Source organism: Coturnix japonica, chromosome 5, assembly GCF_001577835.2.
Source record: "Coturnix japonica isolate 7356 chromosome 5, Coturnix japonica 2.1, whole genome shotgun sequence".
NCBI lineage: Eukaryota > Metazoa > Chordata > Aves > Galliformes > Phasianidae > Coturnix > Coturnix japonica.
In genome coordinates, this window is record NC_029520.1 from 22979455 (window position 1) to 22993265 (window position 13811).

General features: G+C 42.5%; 1 protein-coding gene across 3 annotated transcripts in view; it reads left to right on the forward strand.

Moving 5' to 3' along the window:
• Positions 1–13811, forward strand: part of CAPN3 (calpain 3) — a 24807-nt gene continuing 10996 nt past the window's right edge. The window contains exons 1-12 of one of the 3 annotated variants that reach the window (XM_015864331.2): positions 1–611; positions 5366–5435; positions 6198–6316; positions 7377–7510; positions 7752–7920; positions 8515–8655; positions 10070–10153; positions 10593–10678; positions 11143–11220; positions 11662–11822; positions 12381–12550; positions 13145–13156. In XM_015864331.2, the coding sequence (XP_015719817.1) occupies positions 321–611; positions 5366–5435; positions 6198–6316; positions 7377–7510; positions 7752–7920; positions 8515–8655; positions 10070–10153; positions 10593–10678; positions 11143–11220; positions 11662–11822; positions 12381–12550; positions 13145–13156 (1515 nt within the window). In that variant the 5' untranslated portion in view covers positions 1–320. Of the gene's footprint in view, positions 612–5365; positions 5436–6197; positions 6317–7376; positions 7511–7751; positions 7921–8514; positions 8656–10069; positions 10154–10592; positions 10679–11142; positions 11221–11661; positions 11823–12380; positions 12551–13144; positions 13228–13811 lie in introns of those variants that run through there. The other 2 variants (XM_015864332.2, XM_032444902.1) reach the window with 2 other exon arrangements.

The following is a 13811-nucleotide window of genomic DNA, read 5'->3' on the forward strand; positions in this document are numbered from 1 at the left end:
GCTTGTCTCTTCTCGGTGCTCCTACACACAGGGCCGGCACACACGCATGCAGTAGATAGTACAACTCGGGCACAAGACTTGCCTACAGAGCACCTTGATCAACACATGAAGGAATAAATTCCACTTTCTTACACAAAGATACCACCCTTTGAGAAGATGCAGAGGGAGCTGAACCAGATGGAATTGTATCACTTACAAGTTTAAATAGGAGATTTCAACAAAAAGAAAAAGGGGCAACAGCAACTTCCTCTTTTCTCTAATTTCCTTCCAGTGTGCAAGATCTTGTCTTTTTTTCAACACTTGCTGTCAGGCCATTTCTCATGCCGACCGCCATCAATGCAGCGGTGGCTCAGCAGACAGCTGCCGGGTCAGTTCCCAGCACTACCAGCGCTACAACCGAAGGTACAGGGGGAGGCACAGGAGGGATTTATTCTGCCATTATAAGTCGCAACCAGCCCATTATCAAGGTAAAGGAAAAGACCTATGAAGAGCTTCACAAGAAGTGCCTGGAAAAAAACATTCTCTATGAGGATCCTGATTTCCCACCCAATGAGTCTTCCCTCTTCTACAGCCAGAAAGTCCCCATCAAGTTTGAATGGAAAAGACCACGTGTAAGTAACACATTTGCTGAATGCCTTCTGTTTTCTGTAAGGTGAACGTGTTGCTTTTTTGCAGAAGGGACAGGAGGAGGAGGAAAGGGAAAAAGCTGTCAATGTATTTCCTTAGAGCTCTCCTGGGAGACAGCTGGCTGGGCAGTAGAAGCTCTGGAAGTATATATAATGACTAAGATCTGACAACAATAAAAAGAGATGGAAGAAAGTATGTAGAATTAGAAATGTGGAATTTTTTTTTATTCTTCCACAACTTGCTAGGAATTTTCTCACTTGAAATTAGCTGCCTCATGATGCTCCTTACCCACTTACCCAGAGTACGGGTGTTGCAATCACTATGAGGACAGACTCCTGCCCACAAACCCTCTCTCTCTTTTTTGTATCCTGTGGCTGTTCCCCAGCCAGCCACCTCCTTTCCTTTGGGAAAGAAGGAATAACTTATAAGTTCCTAACTAATTCCCCATCCTACCACAGGGCATTCTTTCCTTTTTCCCTATCATTCCTGCTGGGCAGCTGCTGACCTCCAGCAAGTGATCCCTGAGGCATCCCCTTGCCATTGCCCTGCAACAGATATGTGGTTCTAGGGAGCTACTCTGGCTCCCTCAGAGTACCTCCTCAGTGCAGAAATCAATGCTTCAGTAACAAAGTTAATGGCAGTAGATAAAACTATCTGGAGGAACATAAGCGAAAAGCAGAAAGCCAAGTGCTTTAGAGTGCAACTGTTACACAACAGCAACAAGCAACATCATGGGGGAGAAACAGGACACTGTAGCGTCATGGGTACACGTGCTGTCACATGGCAGAGAGCAGCCCACTCCTTCATCGTCATCAACACAGCTGCATCAGCTCCTGGAAACGTGTGTGAATGGCCTAAATGTGGAAGCAAGCCAGTCATCTGAAAGGGAGGGGATTTCCTGTGTTTCTATAGAGAGAAAAGTGGCAAAGAGGTATAGAGGATACATACCGGCTTCCTGGGGCAAACAAACTGCAACTGTGCATGTGAAAAGGCAACAGAACATAAAAAATACATGGTTCAGAATCACTTCTGTCTCATGTAAATGAGCAGCTTCCTTTTGGAAAAGCTGGGTTGCCGAATGAAGTTTGGGAGCTCTCAACTGTTCACATAACTACAACAGGCCTGAGGCCGTGTAAGACTCAAAATGCCACTTAAATACCAAAAATTAAAGCTGTCTTAGTTCTTCCAGAACAAACATCCAGGTGCTTGCTGTGTCCTTGGTGCCAGTCACAAGTTAGAGCAGATGCAGGAGCTCTGCAGAGCACAAGGCTGAGCCTGTTGAGTCCTGGTGCACTGCAGGACAATGATACAGGGTCTGCCCTGCCTGGTGCCTTGCTAGTGAAAAATGCCCATGCTTTCTGTTGCTAAATGTTAGTTTTAAAACCACATAGTAATTCAGGTCATTGCTGTACCCAGGAGGTCCCCAAACAGAGAAGGAGTTGCACATGGTGCTTGCTTCTTTTATATCAGATCCACACCACAACAGCAAAAGGAGATTGCTCTTGTGACCTGATGCAAGAGGCCTGTGCATGCTGATCTCAGACTGACTCAATGCTTTGCTTTACTGGACTTTGTAGGATTTGTATCACTGATAGCAGGACCTGTCTGATAGTATTGCACATGCGAATAGACACAACAACCATATTACAAAAAAACCATAGAGTTAAATGAATATGAAGTAGTAATACAGTAGTAAAGACCACAATGTTAAGAGGTGAAAGTGATCACTGAAGCACCAAATATTAAGAATCAACTGCATGGGCCATGTTTTGTAACACTGTAACAATAGGAACAACTTCTTATTAAATTACAATGACCTTTTTTTGGCAAAGAAAGTGTCTAGTTTGTAAACAATAGTCTTATAAAGTGGTAGTTTCAAATTAGTTTGAAATTCACCTGGAATTGAATCAAATTTGAGAAACAAAAACAAAATAGCAGAAGGTCAGAAATCTTGAGTCTTGGGATTGTATCATAATACTGGCCTTTGTTCCAGATCCTCTCTCTGTAGCGTACTGTGGATGTCACTTAATCTCAGAAATAGTGAATAAACAAATGGTCCACATGCCATAGGATCTCATTTAACATAGAGAGCTGGGAAAGAAGCCATGTGTTCCTGACCGCCTCTGGCGTTCTGAGTCACTTTAGCCATGCCATGCCGCACATTTGTACCTCAGCTCTTTCCTCCCAGCCCAAGAGGTTAATGTAGAATATAACAGGAGTGAAAGAGAGATGATGGTACTGAATGAGCATTATTTGCAATGACACCAACTCATGTGGGATTGTTGAATGCAAGTTTTTTTCCAGAAGTCTTTTCCAAGGAACCACAAAGTCAGTCTGAAGGGTACACGTCTACTGTTCCCAAATGCCATGACCAAGCACAGTAACAGTGACAATCCTCAGTTGAACAGCACGTACGAGCTAACATCTGAGCATGGTGTACCAGCACTGTTGTTGCTTCTGGGATTAGGGCAAGATCATGCAGCAGGGATGAGACCCCTGAAGGCACCCCCTGCTGCTAGTAGCAGTGAGAATGCAGGGAGTGCCACCATTAAAAGGGTGGTTGCCATGCAGGGCATCTGTGAAGCCTGCTGGGGTGGTGAGGAGGACCCTGTAATTCTATATGGTGACAGCTGTGCTGCAATGTGAATGCACCCTCGTAACACGCAGCTCGGACTAAAGCCAAGCATGGCCAGAGCAGGCCACAGCACCATGCCTGGACCAGCTGCTGAGGTGTACAGCAAGGCTTACCAACCCAGTGTGCTGGCAAGGACCTCTGAAACAATCTTTCTAATCCTATATTAATTAGGTCACAGGGAGGCATATTCCCTGTTGTAAGATGAGATCTCTAATAGCTCCTAGCTAAATGCCTTGCACCATGCAGTAACAACCACAGGGGGCCAAGGGGGAAGCAGGAGCCTTAGACACTCTTAGACCAAGAAGATATTTCCTTTGGTTGATAGAATTGGTTTATGGGATTTACTTAGAATGCCAGCAGTTCTTAAAGGAATAAATGCTTTTTCCTGAAACAGTGTAAACTGACTAAAGAGCTTTTTTGGCAGAGAAGAAAAGCTAATGAAAATGCAGCAAAGGTCAAATGCTATTTTCAGTCATGTGCTGCCTTGGTACTTTCCAACCAATGTGCAAGTACTCTCTGCCCAGGAAGCAGTATATGCACTATGGATGGGTTTTCCTGGAATTCTCTCTGCTGCTGTAACAGTCACTCTGCTTCTTTGTAATGAAACTGCAAAACTTGAGTCAACTTAAGGGACAGGAAAGGTCTGGTGAATGGTACTAAGGCAGTCTGAGGCACTCCAGTCAGAGGAGACACCTTCTGGGTGATTCACTGCATAAGTGTAGTGCAACCTGTCAGCATTCTGTGTGGTAATGACCTCAGAGATGAAGAGCAACCTCTTGCTCGGCCAGCAGCACTGGAAGATCAGGTGTCACCTGCAGCTCAAACACCAGGTGACAGTTTCTCATCAGCCTCAGAACACACTGAAACCCTCCTCTGTATTCCTTTATAGATCGTCCTCCAAAGCAGACGAACACAAGATGCAATAAATCACAATGAATAGCAATTAATCATCAGTGCACACTTAACATTTGTGAACGTGTATGCATAACATAACTACTTTCACCTAAAAGACTTCAGGCTGGATTCCAGGGCTGGTTACTGAAGTGGGTACAGTCAGGCTAAAAACACAGTAATGGCAAAGGAAGAAACAAAATCCCAAAGCCCAATATCTCACAACTCATTTTCTACAGAACAGCAAGGCAGTGTGCAGAAGGATGTTTTCACAAAAGCTCGTGGGTGGATAAAAGCATGAAGGTATCTCAAACAGCTATCTTGACAGAACTGGACCTCAGGACAGCTGACTAAGGCCTGAAATAATGTGACAATGCCTCCATTCCCTTCCTCAGGGAGAATAAGGCAATTGCTCTGGGAAGCCAGCAGCAGGTCTCTTTTTGGCTCTGTGACTAATCCAAACAGTTCTACCAAAGCAACCCTGCTGATCACTGCAATGGAGCAAAAAGGGAGTTCAAGCCAAGTGAAAGTATTAGACCTGAAACCCGAGTCTGGGAAAATCCAGGGCTACCCTGATTACATTGGAAAATCTTCAGACTGCAGAGTTAGCATCAGCTGCCTGTATTGCCAGTTGTTCCACTCACACAAGGAATTTTCAGGTGTTTTCTCTTTTTTCTTCCCACTCCAGCCCCATGATCTTCCTGACAGATGGGTTCTTGGACTGTATCTTCTTCCCCATTTACAGCTGCTTAGAAAATTGTGGAAAAGTTCTCTGCAAACACTGTAGTAGTCCTGTCTGGTACCTATTTACTGGTACTATCTACATAGTCCTTCCCTCCCTACAGCAGTACTTTAATTTAGGCCCATACAGCATCTCATGTCCATTCTGTCCTTAGTGATATACCTAATATATTGTCCCAAGTACAGGACAAGAGAGATTCCTTTCCTCAGAAACAAATGATATCTGTATTACATTTCTCAATTCAGCACTGGCAATTAAATACTGCAACGTGAGGAAAAGAAGAAAATCACTTAGCCAATATTTGATTATTCTCAAGAATAATAGATTCTGATATCTACAAACTGTCTCACATTAAGTTAAAAAAAAACAAAACAAAAAAAACCCACTGTCTTTAAAGAGCTTTAATTTCTGTGGAAGTCAGGAATCCCAATGTATGCTTTCATGCTCATCTACCTGTTTATATTTTACAGGAAATTTGTGAGAATCCACGATTTATTATTGGCGGAGCCAACAGAACAGATATCTGCCAAGGAGAATTAGGTATGAGATTGTCACATCAATCCCACACATTTTAAACCTGCACCATAGTTCAGCTCTCAATTTTCATTTGCTTCCAAGAAGATGTTTTAAGTCCCTCAGTATTAAGTCACTCATATACCACTACACATCTACTGATTCCCTCCCTATAACAAATGGGTGACACCTGCCTACTACCAATCTAGGGAGGAGCTTTGAGCAAACATTGCTTTCCATGAACTAATACCACGAGTGTTGCAAAGCACCATTTGGCAAGACCTGGCCCTTCCACAAATACTGTTGTATTTTTTCAGATATTTAGTCTCATTATTTTCAAGCTTCTAGAGGCCTTCAGCCAAGTGTGCCTTGTGCAGAAGGATAACCTCTGTGTTGAAGAATTTAAGCTCAGATGCTCAAAGCTGCCTTGATATATAAAGCCGCTACTTAGGTGTAAGTGACAATTCTGCATCTGTCAGCCACATGGCACTCACCTGCACTGCTTTGTAAAGACATTTCCCACTCAGCTTTTCCATGCCTTCCGTGGTTTTATTGCTTCTCCTGTGACAGGTGTGTGCGTAGGCAGTGGTGCCAATGAGCATTTCCACAGCATCAATGGCTAAGAAGTGCTGAAGTACCTCAGAACATAATGAGAAGAGCCCTTTACTGAAAGGCCATGGCATGCTCTATTGAAAATCAGTGTTTCACCTGGCAGTACCTTAGCTTTCCCCTTTGATTCTAGCTGCTCTCACCCCCCTCATTTTGCCTGCTGCTTCTGCTTGCTTCCAGGCGATTGCTGGTTCCTGGCTGCCATTGCTTGCCTGACACTGAATAAAAAACTGCTCTGCAGAGTCATACCTCACGACCAGTCCTTCATACAGAACTATGCTGGCATCTTTCATTTCCAGGTGAGTCCCTTCACATAGCATTAGGGAGATGTAATTATATTCACCCAACAGCAAGCTCACCTCTTGGCACACTGTTCCCTTTGCTCCTTCCACCCTGTGAAAGCATGAGCAACAGCAGGAAAGGAAGGAGGATTGAATTCCTTCACCCCCAACTCTTCCAACAAGGCAGACACGGAAGGTAATTAGGGAACATTAACCCACCCACAAAGCATTTGCAGATGCATGGCCTGTGTGTATGACAGATAGCAACAGGTGTTTGGTCTTGCCTTCCTGCTCAGCTGCAGAGATACTGGTGGTTGGCAGGAGCATCTATTTTTAGGGCCATAAGCAGCTGGTCTCTGTCAAAAATAAGTCACTGAAGAACAGATTTTTCAGAAGAGATTGACTGCTGTCCATCTTCCCCATGGTTGTCTTAAATCACCTCCCTTAAGATGGACGTATTGCCTAGGTAAATTCAGCGTGGCTGCCTCCCTTCCCATGACATCACTTTTTGGCACATTTTAAAGCAGGATGCAGCCCTCTACCTGTAGTTGTCCAAAGTTCAGGTGGCTGGAGGAACACCAGGTAAATCTGAAGGAATATATGCCTTCTGCATCTGATCACAATGTAAGCCAGAGCATGGCTCCTTGCACAGCTGCATCTGCGTGTCCATCCCACCCCAGTAATCTCATGCTGTGTGCAGGAATTGTTATTTACAACTTCAACCATAATCTAGCTCTGAAGGAGGAACTGGAAATGCCTGAAATTACGAGAAGGGAGAGGAAACAGAAAGCCAGCAGCAAGGCACAGTGTGCAGTGCCATGGCCGAACAGTCACATGCAGAGTCCACTTGCTCAAAATTTCCCAGGAGTGTTAGAACTCAGAACCATCCAACCACTCCAAACCAGGACCAAGTCTGGTTGCCGTGGCTCAGCTCTGACCTCACCAAACGGAAAAGGGGGAAGTCTTAATAGCTGTAGAACAGTTCAGTCTTTCTCCTTCCTTGGCTCAACTTTCCAGCCAGGCTCCCCCTTCCCTGCACACAGTGAACCCAGACGTTTTTCTGTTTGCCTTCATTCAGTTTTGGCGCTACGGAGACTGGGTGGATGTCATCATTGATGACTGCCTACCCACATACAACAACCAGCTGGTCTTCACCAAATCCTCCCAGCGCAATGAATTTTGGAGTGCTCTCCTGGAAAAGGCCTATGCAAAGTAAGTCAGCCTGCTGCACCATGCCACACTCTCTTTGGTTTGGGAGGGAGGATAGTTGAACTGCTTTGTACTGAACTTGTCCTGTACACTTTAGCTCTGCACATATCAGTGTCTTTTTCCACAGATTCTAATTGAGGATAACATAAAGCATATTTTCTAGGGTATTTGCCTTTGGTTTTGTTATTCAGAAGCCTATGTTTGATTCTTAGCATCTCCTTTTTTCCCCCTCTTTCTTTCCAAGACTGCATGGGTCCTATGAAGCTTTGAAAGGAGGCAACACCACAGAGGCCATGGAGGACTTCACTGGAGGGGTGACAGAGTTCTATGAGATAAAGGATGCTCCTAAAGATATCTATAAAATCATGAAACATGCCATTGCCAGAGGATCCCTCATGGCCAGCTCCATTGATGTGAGTCCATATAAACTTTGTAGATGAGTCACAAGAAATGGCAGAAATCTCTACCTATAATCACATAACTTTTGCAACAGCTTAGTTTAGTCCACGTAAGCAAACATTCATTTGCAGGTGGTAGGGCATGCTCCTCTAGACACTTTCCATTAGAAAACAACAAGCACAAAAAGGGAGATAGACAGAAGGAGAATAGGAAGGCAGGAGGAAAGAAGGGAGGGATCTGATCTCAGTGAGGTGCAGTGATTCTGTTGAGATACAAATCTTCACATCAAAGATGCTAACAGTATGCAAATATCCAGGAAATTAACCCATTTGATTCTCAGCGTATCCTTAGATTATCTTAATTTACTGTGGTTAGTTTGAAAGTGAAAGTGAGAAAGCAATAGTTTCAATAACAGTTGTGAAGTGGCAGTAAAAGCAGGAAAACAACTGTCGATACCAATTACCAGAGATAACTATGGACTATCTAGCATGGAATGACGAAGTAGATAAGTTATCTAGGCCACTGTTCACCACTTATCTGTTTGTATAGTTTCTTTTGTATCCCTGTCTCCTATTTCTGCACACAATTTTTCTTCCATTCTCTACCAGGATAACCTAGGCTTTTCCTATGGAGCAGCTCCTCGAAGTGACATTGGAGAACTGATTGCTCGAATGGTGAAGAACCTAGAAAATGCACAGATGACTCACCCCACTGTGGACTACCAGGGGACAGATGAAAGGCCAGCCTGGGTTTGTACATCAACAGTAGCGATTTCACAGCACTTTTATTTACAGTCAGAACATATTACCTATGTTTTTAAATTCTTCTTTTACTTCACTTAATTATCCCAACACTAAAGATCTGTTCATCTGAATGCTATTTGATGTTCACTTCCAAACTTAAATCTTCCAAATCTTTATACGGACACACTGCTGTCCTTTTCTCTCTACCAGGCAGTTCACATACCTTACTTTTCAGGGAGCTTTGTGTCAGTGGAAGAAACTGATCCAGGGCACTCACAGCATTAGATAATATTTTTAAGTAGAAAAGAGAGAAAGAGGTTTTGCTAAATAATAATGGCAACATGAGGAGAAAATCAGAAAGGAAAAAAAAAAAAAAAAAAGAAAGAAAGAAAATAGATAAGAGGTAATAAGCAGAAAAAGTATGGAAACTGGAATAAGATAAAAGAAACAAGAGCAGAAAGGAAATAATGGAAAATAAAGGTGACAGCCAGGAAATACTTGGATGAGATTCCTCCCTGCGCAAGCTGTGTGACCTTACTAATACTCCATTTCCAGCACTGACTTTCTCACGTCCTCAGATGTGTCAAAAACAGATGGAAGAATTACCAGCACGGCCTTGCAGTCATTTCTTAGTGACAAACATAACGAGGGGAGAAGTTTCACATGTGGTCCATCTGCATTTTGCATAGCCCTCCTTTCCCACCATTCTCCATGACTTTCCCTACAAGCACAGCTGGCTATATAAGCCTGCCATCTTACTCTCAGTTCTTCAGCTTCCAGATAAGTAAAAGGGCATAGAAGCAGCTGATAGCAAGTGTACTTGTATCTGCTTGAGAAAGCTATACATTTCCTGTGTGTCAGGTGAAAAACATTGTAGTCTCTGGGATTATGGAATAAAGTCTCCATACCTACAGGAAATACATTTTAATAACAATGTTAGTAGGAACAGTGTATGAAATTGGGTCATGATGAGATTGCAGCAGTGCATAAAGGAAGTATTCTAATAGGCACTGAGCTGCTCTTGTGTTTTCAGTTTTATCTGCAAAATCTTACTGAGCCATACAATAGATACTATCCTACAAATGGCTGAACAAATGGACAAATTAATTATTTTGATTAAGCACATTATATACTAGCATGTTCTGAATGCAAACAGCAGCAAACTACAGAAAGGGAAATAGTATATCACAAAACATCCTTTACAATGAATATTATTAGTATTTTGCTCCTTTAATTAATTCTTCACTCATTTCTAATCAATGACATTCTCTGGATGCTAAGCTTGGTCACCCTGATAGAAGATTAGATTAAAAAAAACAAAACCAAAAAGTCTCACAAAGAGTGCCATCCTCCCTCCTGCCTCAGTGATGCTGGTTGATCTTCACGTGCCTTTTCCATACTTTTATCCTGTGTCTAACAGACTATAATGCCAATGCAGTATGAAACCCGGATGTCTTGTGGGCTGGTCAAAGGTCATGCATACTCTGTCACAGCTGTGGAAGAGGTAAGTGGCCTTTTGCCTACTGCTCTGGGGTCCTTTAGTCTAGACTGGCTGAGTATCATGCGTGGCAGCAGAGCTGTGTACAAGGGGACAAGGTGTGTGTGTGGGGGGGGGGCGAGAGATACAAATGATGAAATAAAGGAAAGAAATTTTGTTTTCAAATAAAGTACAGCTTCATGAAAAAAATAAATCGGTCCAAGGTTTGGCTTTCTGCATGAATAGATGTTCCTCCATGATCTGCATGGGCAAAGTAGTCACAGCTGGCCACCTCTTGGTCTTACAGCCTTCCTATACTCATTCAGGGCAGGTCAGGCTGAATGATGGCCCTGGAGAGCACCTGAGGAGATGGTTATCAGTGATGTGACAAACAGAACATTTCCTTTCTAAGCCCATTTCTCACAAAATAATTCAGTTGATTCTTTCTGCCTTCCCTTTCAATTAGACAACATTTAAAGGGGAAAAGATACGTCTGATAAGGCTGAGAAACCCGTGGGGACAGGTGGAATGGAATGGACCTTGGAGTGATAAGTGAGTAGATAGCATTTAAGATCATCATTTGATTTGGAAAAAAAAAATAAAGTGCAGCTTTATTTGCCTTTTGCAGCTTGTGTATGGCCCTAACATTGAACCATGAGGTATCAGGTTTCACTAAGAGATAGTTCAGCAGCTACTCCATCAATGACAGTTTGCAAACACTCCTGTCTTCAAGCTAAACAAAATAAACACATTCATTTTTTTATTTCTGAGAGCTTCTGATAGGAAGGCTGAAGGGGAGGAAGAGTGAAGCAGGGCAATTTCTTCTCCATTTGAATGTACGGAGATGGAAACATTGAAAACAAATAGTTGCAGAAATTACAAAGGAACATTTTTCTTTGTGAAAGGAGAATGACAGTGCTTGACTTTTCTTACTATGAGGCTTACAGTAAAGAATAGGAATATAAATGAAAACTGGGTATTGCAAAATGTAATGTAGCTTGTGTACACTCTTGTAGATCAGAAGAGTGGAACTTCATTAATGAAGAAGAGAAAATCCGCCTGCAACACAAGATTGTGGAAGATGGGGAATTCTGGTGAATTATCTGTCAAAAAAAAAATTGTGCTTCTATAGGAGATATGCAACTATAACAAAAATGGGTCACTCTACAAGACTTAAATGTGTTAAAACAATGGCATTAATTCCTTCGTGTTCCCCAACAAGCCTTGCTCTGCAATCACATCTCTCTCCCACCAGGGTATACTGAGTCCCATAGCCCATCTAATTATCCCCTACTTCACAAGCTCTCCATCCCCTTTCCTATGATCTGTCCCCTCACTCCATTGTTCCCTAGTTTGGAGCTGTACCTGGGTTAATTGTCCAATAGGCTAAACTCATTAGGAAACTGGAGCTCCCATTCCAAAAGTGTACTAATAGCAGCAGTAATACAGGTCACTCTCCATTACCTCTTTAGGAACAGTATATCTTTCAGACAACTACTGACCACGCAAATTCTGCTTCCCTTCAATTCTTCCAGGATATCATTTGAAGATTTCATGAGGCATTTCACAAAACTTGAAATCTGCAACCTCACACCTGATACTCTGGAAGCTGATAAGCTTCAGACCTGGACTGTGTCAGTCAATGAAGGGCGCTGGGTGAGAGGCTGCTCAGCTGGAGGGTGTCGCAATTATCCAGGTGAGCAATGAGTCTTAAGACATATCACCTCTCTGATGGGGGCTATACTACATGCTGTAGGATAAGTCACACTACAGACCAATAAATACTCAGCCGCAGGAAAGCTTTGATTCCTCAATGCACGAGTCGCATGATTTTCTATCTAGTTATCTTCCGTCACTGTGTTTGTGACAGTACCTCATAAACCCAGAAGGCAAACCTGTCAAAGATGAATTCTTGTTTGAATACTTTGCACTGCAGGTAAGAGATATCAGTTTCACTCTATCAGCTAGATTTAACTTTGGAAATTCTCTGGTAAGTTCTGGTGCGTTTAGATGCGCTGAAAGTTTATCAAATGCCAATTCTTCACTTTAAATCCTTTGCTATACAGTTGTTAGAACTATATAAACCCTCAAACATATAAAAATATATACATTATATTTATGAAAATAAAAGCCTGGCTTTATCCTTTCCCTCGGGAACTACAGGCAGGGAATAGTAAAAGTTTCCTTTGGTCAAAAGCATTGTTAGAAAACTGAAGATTTTATTTTGCTTTGGATTGTTGATGGCATTTCACAGATACATTTTGGACCAATCCCCAGTATCGTCTGAAACTCCTAGAGGAAGATGATGATCCCGAAGATGAAGAGGTTATCTGCAGCTTCCTGGTAGCACTGATGCAGAAAAACAGGAGGAAAGAACGCAAGCTGGGAGCCAACCTCTACACCATTGGCTTTGCCATCTATGAGGTACTAGTTCTAGACCTTGTTCTTAGTGCCAGGTTCCCTTACAGTACATGTTTACCAAGGGAGTCATTGAACTGTTCATCCCAACTACATGAATTGCAGTTTCTCCTTTGCAAGGAAATGTGGAAGAGAGGGAAAAAAAAAAAAAATTCAAAGCTTTGGTGCCATTTAGCCCATAGCAAACTTAGGGTTTATTGCACCTGGAAGTAATGCACTTATTAGGTTTTTATGGTCTCCATATCTACTTCAGTCTCCACACTTCCTTAATCCACGCTGAAACTAAACATCTAATTGGCAGAACCATGTAAAGAGGGAAACAGCCAAGACACAAAAATAGTCAACAGCATCTGTCCCTCTAGTGACTTCAGGTAGAAGTCAATTTATTTGGTTCTTTGCACAAAAATATTTGGTTCAGATCTTAATGGATCTTGTGTAGGTTACAAGAAATCGGGAAAGGAAGGGGGAATTTTCTTAGAAATCATGTATAAATTGAGGTAATTTAATGACTAGCTGCAACCCCAGAGATCCCTTCTGTTAGATTTATAAGCAAGTAGACTCACCTAGTACTTCTGTTTCTTCTCTTTGTTACTCCCTAAGGTACCCAAAGAGGTATGAGCTGAATGGGGACAGACTGACAACTTGGTGTATGCTCACAGCTAGTGTCACTGTTGCTCCTGTCTGTAAGTCAGTGGGAAACTGTCCATTCAAGTTTGTTTTCAGGGATGTTACAGAAGTGAAACTGCTAACCATTATGCTTTGAGTGTTTAGTAACATTTTCAGAGTCATTTTAAATTCTTTCTCACTCGTACTCTGCTTTCATTTGCACTCAGTCCTTTTCTGTTCTGTATGTGAGCTGGCCACCGCTTTCATTGTCCCACAGTGAACCTGGACTATAGGAAGAAGTGTCAGCTAGCACTTAAGACACCACACTCCACAAAGACCCTTAAAGCAGATCTGTTTCCTCCTGCAAAAAATGCAAGCAACTTATAACCTGCAGCCCTAGAGTTTGCTCTACGGTATCAGATTTTTTGTTGTTACTGTCAACAAATGGTGTTTTCAGCCATTGAAGAAAACAGAAGTGCACAGACTGAATTTTTCTGAGCCTGCCAATAGCTGAATCATTGGTACCACAAGTTTGCAAGTGAGTTCACGTAAAAGCTTTCACTGGAAAACACAAAGATGACCATCTGAATTGCTGTGTTTGCAAACCTATTTTACAGACAGTTATTTGTGTAGAAAGCAACTGCAAGCACTTGTTCTTAGC